This window comes from Microtus ochrogaster, linkage group LG8, assembly GCF_000317375.1.
Source record: "Microtus ochrogaster isolate Prairie Vole_2 linkage group LG8, MicOch1.0, whole genome shotgun sequence".
NCBI lineage: Eukaryota > Metazoa > Chordata > Mammalia > Rodentia > Cricetidae > Microtus > Microtus ochrogaster.
In genome coordinates, this window is record NC_022033.1 from 21,155,192 (window position 1) to 21,164,171 (window position 8,980).

Below are 8,980 nucleotides of genomic sequence, written 5' to 3' on the forward strand. Positions count from 1 at the left end.
GCATGGCCTGGACATTTTGTGGAAATGGAACCTGATGCTCCATGCCTGTTAAGTGACAAAACTGTTCCTGGGAGGACACACACAGGTCTAGTCCCCCCAGACAGGGATCCCACGACAGACCAAAGGACAGGTACCACAAAAGCCCAACTTTGTGAGCCAACAGGTTTTATTGGGGTTATTTGCGGGAGTATAGGTGAAGGGCAACTCACAGAAGCAGAAATGACTCACAGGCAGCTGCATCACTAAGGCCCACCCCGGCACAGGTGACAGCTCACAAATGCTGGGAAACCTGGAGCACACTGCACAGCCTGCAGGCAGCTCAGCAGGTTGGAGTGTGTCCTTCCCAAGTGACTCTGGTCTAACGCTCTTCCAGGCAGCTCGGCTGGTTTCTGATTCTTCCAGGCAGCTGATCTGGTCTTAGACTCTTTGCAGCTTTTCTCTGCTGAGAGTCGTCTTCGGAATTCGGCTTCACTTTGTGTGAAGCTCTCAGCTTTTATTGCCGACTCTGGCGAAGAGGGGCCTAGTGAGCCCGGTCAGTTTCAGGGACTTCTGAACCTATTTGGAGTTGTTTACATTCTTGCTTAAGGAGCTTCCTGCAATATGAAATGTTTTAATCTCAGAGGAAACTCCAGCGACAGTGCCTGCCGTGTCAGGATGGCCTTGCTTGCTTCTTCCAGGCACCCAGCAGCCCTGAGCATCAGGACCCCATTCCTTTCATGACTAAGTTCTTATTGTGTGGACACGCCATGGTTTGTTACTTGAGTCCTCATCTGGAGGGCATATTCGGTCATTTGTAGGTTACGTCCATTCCTCCACAGACTGTTTAGGTGGTTATTTGTTAGCCTCCTATAGCAACCCCTTGGTCATGCTCAGTCTTTTTACATCATCTCACGGGTATGTATGTGATAACTGAGAACCCTTAGAGATCTCTTCACTTCCTTGCTGTGATCAGGGGAACTTGGTGGTGCTGTGGTCACCCACCTCATGGGTTTCTAGGGAGGTGAAGGAGTTTCCACTCAGTCCGTGATAGCAGACCCATCTTTCAGGCGGGGAGTCGAACTTAGAGCTCCTCCTCATCACTCCATAGGAGTCTTCCTCTGAGCTTTCCCTTCCAGGCTGTTTGTCCTGGTACACCACCTCTCATGAAAGGGCTTGTTCTGTGACCAGCATGCCCAAAGCCCTCTTTTGAAAGCTCTGGGACTCTTTGCTCTTGGCAGGCTGGTGGCATCCAAACCCTGTCTCCATCTTCCTACCTCATTGATGTTCTCAAGGTTCTCTAAATGAGTTTAGAGTTAGAGTGAGTTAGAGTGGGCTGAGAAGATGTAAAAACACCAGACTCAGGAAGGAACCCTATGACCTCCTAGCAGCCAGGCTGGCATAATTGGTGAGTTCCAGGCAAATGACCATCCTGTCTCAAACAAACAGGATGAAGTGATGGGGAGCTTCTGAACAACTAAGGTTGTTCTCTAGTCTCCACCTGCATGCAAACACACATGCATGCATTTGTGCATGCACACACGTGCACACTGAGGTTGTCCTCTAGTATCTACATGCATGCTTACACACACATGTGCACACATACTTGCATATGTGGACATACACACACACATACACACACACACACACACACACACACACACACACACACACACACACAATAGGCCAACTTGATTACTGGGAAGTGACTTTAAACTTTGATGGGGGAAGCCTACCCCAGGCCAATTATTCCTGACTCTGAAGTGGTGGCTTTCCTTGGTGTTTTCCTAAATCCCCCAGGTAATTCTTCCCTGCATGCAGGTTGGAAACCACTGTGTTGGCTCCACTCTAGCCCTCATCAAAGACGCATTTTCTCCCACCAAGCCTTTGGAATGCAATGAGGAGCTAGGTCAAGAACTGGTTGTAGGTTGGCTTTGGTTTTGCTACAGAACTCTGGTCGAGTTCCTGCCCCTTTCTCAGTTTCAGTAACGCAGGCCTTGATGGATTAGAGAATAGCTCCATGGTTCCAATAGAGCCCTGGCTGCTCTTCCAGAGGACCCTGGTTCAAGTCCCAGCACCACTGGCTTCTTCAAGCACTTCACACATGTGATGCACATGCAAACATGCAGGCAAGGCACCCATACACATAATATAAAAATAAATAAAAATAAGTCTGTCTTTCATGCCTGCAGTAATGGGGAAAGGGATGAAGGTTGGGAGTGAACATATATCTAAAGCCACTGGGGAGTATTTTCAGAAATCCGAGTGGGCAGCTCAACTCAGAAAGTTGAAAGCGACCCAAGTGTGGTTTCAAAGGCTGGTGGCATGAATCATCCCTCTCTCGGGAGGAAATGTTCAATGGAATCGTGCGTTTAATTGAATGACTTCTTTAAACAACAAGAAACTTCAGCACGGATTACTGTAGCATTTCCTCAAATTCCCCACCATGGGGCTTGTGCCATTTTGCACTCCTGCCAGCAATAAATGAGCCTTCTTGTTTCGTTCGAGCCTCACCAATAGGATGTATTGTTAGATGGTTTGGCCTTTTGCCAGTCTGATCATTGAGAAGTGGTACCTCGGGGTAGCTTTCCTTTGGGCGTCTCCGCCCTGAGTGGGGCCAAGCATCTTTCCAGAGTTAAGATCAATTTGCCTTTCTTCTGTAAACTTTCTTCCTCCCTGACTGGGGATGGAACCTAGAACCCCATGCACAGTGGACAAGCTCTCTCCCATTGAATAGTACCCCCCCAGTCTTTTGGGTCTTTTTGTTTTTTGTTTTTATTTTTTTTAGGCAAGGTCCTAATCTGTTGCACAGAAGGACTTGAATTTATGATTCCCCTGCCTCAAGCTCCTGAGTAGCTGGAATTCTAGGCCTGCCCCCTGGGTCTGAGTGTCCACGCTCTTGTATTCCTAACCTGTCTTCCTATTGAAGATCTCACCAGTTCATTGTTTATCTTTTAACTCTGTGTGTGTGTGTGTGTGTGTGTGTGTGTGTGTGTGTGTGTGTGTTTGTGTTTCTGGAGATGAAACTCAGGGCTTGGGACACATTAAGCCAATTTTCTACCACTGAACTGTGTTGGGACCAAGATGGTTTGTTCTCTTTTGTTTCGTTTTTAATCTGTGTAGTGTTTGCCTGTGTGATCAAAAGTATCAATTCCCCTATCTGCAGCGCTTCTGGGTGTGTGGATCTTTGCTTATTAGTCTCTCGCGACCATTTTTGAGACTCCTGTGCTGTTTCTAGTTTTGTATCCACATTTTGCTCATTAGTATTCATTCTGTGTTCAAGGTCCTTCGAAATGTCACTTCCTGTGAGATGGAGATTTGCATGCAGAGTTTTAGGGAAGAGCCCCTTTGGCTGTGACAGGGAGTGAGGCAGAAATAGAAACTGAATCACAGAGATGGCATCAAGTCGAGCTAGTTAGTGGCCCTTTGGGGTTGGGGCACGTGGACCTGGGCTAGTCTTTAGATGTGGGTTCCGCCCAGGGAGAGCACCTCAGGTGCTCCCCTTAGCCAGTGAGCACCACCAAGAGCAGCCCTCAGCTTGGAGGTCTTTTCTGGGGGGAACGAACCTCTTGGTCCTGAAGCAGGAGGAAACGGCATCCTCTGGATAGCTCATTTGTCTAGAGAAGATGACACTGAACTCTGCACCTCGAGTGTACTCGAGAAATCTCCGATGAGCCAACAAAAGACAACCAAGTGTCAGCCATGAAAACATACACACCAGTGACATCTGCAGCGAGAGGCTGTGTTTATGTATTTAGGAACATACACCTGTGTAGCCACACTTAAAGGAAGAGGTCATGAATTTGAATGAGGGGAGGTAAGAGGGAAGGAAGGGAGAAAATGATGTAATTATATTATATTCTGGGGGGAAAAAAGCCCAAAACCACAACAACAAAGACTACAAGAGCACAAATTTCAATTTCCAGCCAATGGGATGTCAGGGATGACAGCGGCTGGAGAAGGTGCCGTGGGAAGGAGCCCCAGGCAGGGTATTTAGTTACTTCCTCCAGTCTGTCTGCCCCATGCAGCTCACACAGTGATCCCTGGCTCAGCCTTGGGCTCTGGCTAACACATACAGGCTGGGTTGGGGCCCTCAGTGTGGCCGTTTGGGGACACCTCTTTGGATGTGCGTCATCTGTGTGATCTTTCAGTTTGGCTTCTTCTTTCCTCTTAGCATTCCTTGAAGAAAAGAGGAACCCGATCTCTGGGGAAGACAGATAAGAAGCCCACTGCACAGGTATTTCCTCAGCATCCCTCACGCACCCTGCCTGTAGTTTGGAAGCCCAGACCAACTTTGAGCGTCCTGGGTAGTCCCCAGAAGTCCCTAACACACACACACCCCCAGCCCGTCTCCCCATGCATTTTCTTCCCCTGCGCGTTTCTCGACTTCTCGGCATTTTCCTTCCCCCGAGCCCACTCTGAACCCATACTTAGATACTCCTGGACCTGCAGATTGCTTACCCAGCGTAGGGACAACTAAACCCAAGGTTCAGGGCCAGAGACCTTGAACTCAGACTCTGCAGCTCGATTGCTGTCCGGCTGAGACAGATCACGTCAACTCTCTCATCCGTTTCCACATCTGCTCCCGTTCTGTGGGTTTGTGGTAAGAATTAGATAAAAAGCACCATGTTGTGCATGGGCCAGGCACAGAATCCTGTTAACAGCCAGGGTGTCAGGCACTTTTTGTACATTTTCCCATTTAACACTCATCGTGTGGGAGAGGAACGGTTTCTGTCCCTTTTACAGATGGGACAGTTCTATCAGGAATGTACATAGTCAGTCACCAGCTCCAAGTCTCTGAGATTGTAGGCAGTGTGCCCTGGCCTCTCAATATCAATGTCATCTCGTTGCCCCCCTCCCCCAGCTCTGCTTCCTGTGGCCTCTAGGCCTCGATTCAGCCCTGTGTTCTCAGACATAGTCAGTGCACCCCAGAATGCTGTGGCTGGATCCGAGCTGACAATAACCTCCCCTAATGCTGTCTGTCTCCGTGTCCATTGGGTCGCAGGAGGACAGCGCAGATCTGAAATGCCAGCTGCATTTCGCAAAGGAGGAGTCGGCCCTCATGTGCAAGAAGCTCACCAAGCTGGCCAAGGAGAACGACAGCATGAAAGAGGAGCTGCTCAAATACCGCTCCCTCTATGGGGACCTGGACGCAGCCCTGTCCGCGGAAGAGCTGGCTGATGCTCCTCACTCCCGTGAGACAGAGCTGAAGGTGCACCTGAAGCTGGTGGAGGAGGAGGCCAACCTCCTGAGCAGGCGCATCGTGGAGCTGGAGGTGGAGAACCGGGGACTTAGGGCCGAGATGGATGACATGAAGGACCATGGGGGCGGTGGTGGCCCCGAGGCCCGGCTGGCTTTCTCTGCTCTCGGTGGTGGTGAGTGTGGGGAGAGCCTGGCCGAGTTGCGGCGCCACCTGCAGTTCGTGGAAGAGGAGGCAGAACTGCTGAGGCGCTCCTCGGCGGAGCTGGAGGACCAGAACAAGTTGCTGCTGAACGAGCTGGCCAAATACCGGTCTGAGCATGAGCTGGACGTGACGCTGTCGGAGGACAGCTGCTCGGTGCTCAGCGAGCCCTCACAGGAGGAGCTAGCAGCTGCCAAACTGCAGATCGGCGAGCTCAGCGGCAAGGTTAAGAAGCTGCAGTATGAGAACCGCGTTCTCCTCTCCAACCTGCAGCGCTGCGACCTGGCCTCCTGCCAGAGCACACGCCCCATGCTGGAGACAGACGCTGAGGCCGGGGACTCCGCACAGTGCGTGCCTGCCCCTCTGGGCGAGGCGCTGGAGCCCCACACTGCCCGGCTCTGCAGGGCCCGCGAGGCTGAGGCGCTGCCTGGGCTGAGGGAGCAGGCCGCCCTGGTCAGCAAGGCCATCGACGTCCTCGTGGCTGATGCCAATGGCTTCTCGGTTGGCCTCCGCCTGTGCCTGGACAACGAGTGTGCAGACTTGCGGTTGCATGAGGCACCTGATAACAGCGAGGGCCCCAGGGATGCCAAGCTCATCCATGCCATCCTGGTGCGGCTGAGCGTGCTGCAGCAGGAACTGAACACTTTCACACGCAAGGTGGATGTGGCCTTGGGGAGCTCTGGCAAGGAGCAGCCAGAGTCCTTCCCTGCACTGCCCACCTTGGGCTCCCAGGGGCCCTCTAAGGAGATCATACTGGCCAAAGACCTTGGCTCCGACTTCCAGGTAAGATGCCCAGGGCAGGGTCCTGTTACTTTTATTACATACAAACTTTGTGCTGGAACAGGCACAGGACAGAGAAGGATGCAAATCCACGTATACAAACAATTTTACAACTCGCCTGCAGTCCACAGGCATGTATTTATCATCCAGAACATGACCAGCCCCAAGGCTGCCCTGATCAATCTCTCTGTTGGGCACTATCCCTGCTTCCCAGGACAATCTCCTAGTTTTATCCATCTTTGAACTTTATATAAGTGGAATTATACAAACCAAACACAGCAGTGCCTGGCTTTGTTCACTTGGTCTGCTATTTGCTGTAACAGGTAGTAAAAATGTATTTATTCCAACTTACTAAGTATAAAATAAGCCTATTGGTTCAGTGAATAACTGCCAAGCAGGCATTTACTGCTGATGGAGGTTGAGTCTGAGGCCCTCTGTTTTTTCTAGATTGTCCCTTTCTCCCTTACCTTCCCTCCCCTCCCATCTCCTCTTCCAGTGCTGGGGACAGAACCCAGGTTCTCATACATGCTAGTCAAGTACTCTACCATTGAGCTGCATCCCTGGCCCCCTCTTTTTAAAACATCTTTGAAAATTTACATATGTGCATATGTATATATATGTGTATATATATACATATATATATATATGTCTCCTGTGTATGGGTGTCCACAGACGTCAGAGGAAGGTGCCGGAGCCTCCAGAGCTAGAGTTGCAGGAGGTTGTGAGCTCCTTAGTGAGTGTTAGGAACTGACCTTGGGTCCTCCCGAAGAGCATCAAGAGCTGTTAATCATTGGGCCGTTTCTCCAGGGCAGCCACCCTGCCCCTTCTTTTCTTATCTCGTTTGTATTTTTATTACACTTATTTGCGGAGGATGTGTTAGGGGAAGCCATTGTGGACAGGTACTGGCCACAGGAGTCAGTTCTCAGATGGTCCTGGAGATCAGCTCAAATTCAATTGTCAGGCTTGGTAGCAAGTACCATTACCCATTAAACTATCTTGCTAGCCCATATTTTAAATTTTTAGGCAAATGTTTGTGTTTTTTAAGCCTTCTAATGAGTTTTTGAGAAGCTTAGTCTTGATATCTATGACATGCTATATAGAAAAACTAAATTAGCAAAGACATCATAAATTTGCAAAGTATTATTGCAAATGCAATACATAAATATTGAAGCAAAGACAAAAAAAATAAGTGAATACGTTGTGTTCCTGCTTACCACTTCCTGTCAGTACCTCTGTGGATGAAGGCTGGTGATATTCAATACAGGTGTCACATGCCGCAGCCATGTGGGGATGTGGCTCAGTGGTAAGGCACTTGTCTTAGCATGCAGCAGGGGCTCCATCCCCAGCACAGACAGAAACAACCCGAAACTCCCAAGACAAATTTTTAAAATGAACAAAGATGACATAGAATTGAACTGCAGTTTCTTGGTTGCAGTTCCACATTTTGGGTGCTTGTGTCTAGCTGGGTCCTGGAAGGTCGCTTTCTAAACCTCTGTTACATGCCCTCTCCTGGGCTTGCTTTTTGCTCCTTTTGTTTCATGTTATAGCTACTGTTGCCGGATCACGTCTTCCTCAGGCACTGTACTCCTTGTCCATTTGCTGGATACTTTGTTGCTAGTTCCTACCCTTTGTGCTCAGCACAGGATTGGTGGTGGCCGGTAGAACCAGATAGGAATAGGGTTCCCACTCCAAAGGTTCTTACTGCCTAGTGAGGAAGACTTAATCAACATTGCAAGCCTGTGAATGTGGTATGAAAAGCAGACGAGGGACTCGAAAGAAAGATACATAGTTTCTATCAACAAGGAGCTTGTCCTGGTTCTTGAAGACGCTCAGCTCATATAGAAGGAAGGTGGTATATTCAAGGGACTGTGCAGAGCCATGGGGCTGGTCTGCAGAGAGTATGGGGTGGTTTGGTTTTCATACTGAGAGTGGATTTCCGTCCATGGCACCGCACTGTACTATATAGTAGCTTCAACTCATGCTTTGCTGTTGCGGCTTAAGATGGCTTCATAAACAAGAGGACAGCACCATGTTGAGTCTCCTTCTTGTCTCGTCCTGAAGTATGAGCTGGGATCACACGGGGGTAGAGCAGTGGAACTGTTTCTGCAGCCTTTGCATAATAACCGTTCACAAATTCGTGTTTTCACTTGCCCACTCGTTCGGCTTTGCAACAAGCCGTCATTGAGTGGCGGGAATGCTCCCCGGTAAGACGGGGTCCAGGTTGCAAGGCTGATCCACCTGAGCCTCACTCTCATGTGGACAACCCTATTACGGAGCTGAGGCCTGGTGGGGACCTTCTGAAGCTCTCCTTGGGCGTCTCCCCATGGCTCTCTTCTGCTTGTGCCCCTCGCTTTAGCCATCTGACTTCAGAGACTTGCTGGAATGGGAGCCTAGGATCCGGGAGGCCTTCCGTGCTGGTGACTTGGACTCCAAGCCTGACCCCAGTCGGAACTTCAGGCCTTATCGAGCTGAAGATAATGATTCCTATGCCTCTGAGGTGGGTGGAGGGCTAAGCCGGAGGTTGGGTTGAAGGAGATTAGTTGGGGCCCTCTCAAAAGCAGGGTGATCCTTCAAGGAAGGTGCTATGGGCTTTGGGCATTCTTTTTGGTTTTAAGCTTCCTGACAGCCAGGACAAAAATAGGAAATAAGGGCTGGGCGGTGGTGGTGCATGTCTTTTAATCCCAGCACTCGAGAGGCAGAGATAGATGGATCAGAGACAGTAAGACCAAGGTCAACCTGGTCTATAGAGTATGTTCCAGGACAAGCGCCAAAGCTACAGAGAAACCCTGTCTAAAATCCAAATAATAAATAAATAAATAGACT

The 8,980-nt window shown here is 49.8% G+C and overlaps 1 protein-coding gene across 1 annotated transcript in view; it reads left to right on the plus strand.

Annotated features, from left to right (window-relative positions):
* Soga1 (suppressor of glucose, autophagy associated 1) overlaps positions 1-8,980 on the plus strand; it is a 64,431-nt gene that overhangs the window by 31,747 nt on the left and 23,704 nt on the right. The window contains exons 4-6 of the mRNA XM_005363031.3: positions 4,151-4,213; positions 4,982-6,160; positions 8,514-8,654. Of these exons, the coding sequence (XP_005363088.2) occupies positions 4,151-4,213; positions 4,982-6,160; positions 8,514-8,654 (1,383 nt within the window). The remainder of the gene's footprint in view (positions 1-4,150; positions 4,214-4,981; positions 6,161-8,513; positions 8,655-8,980) is intronic.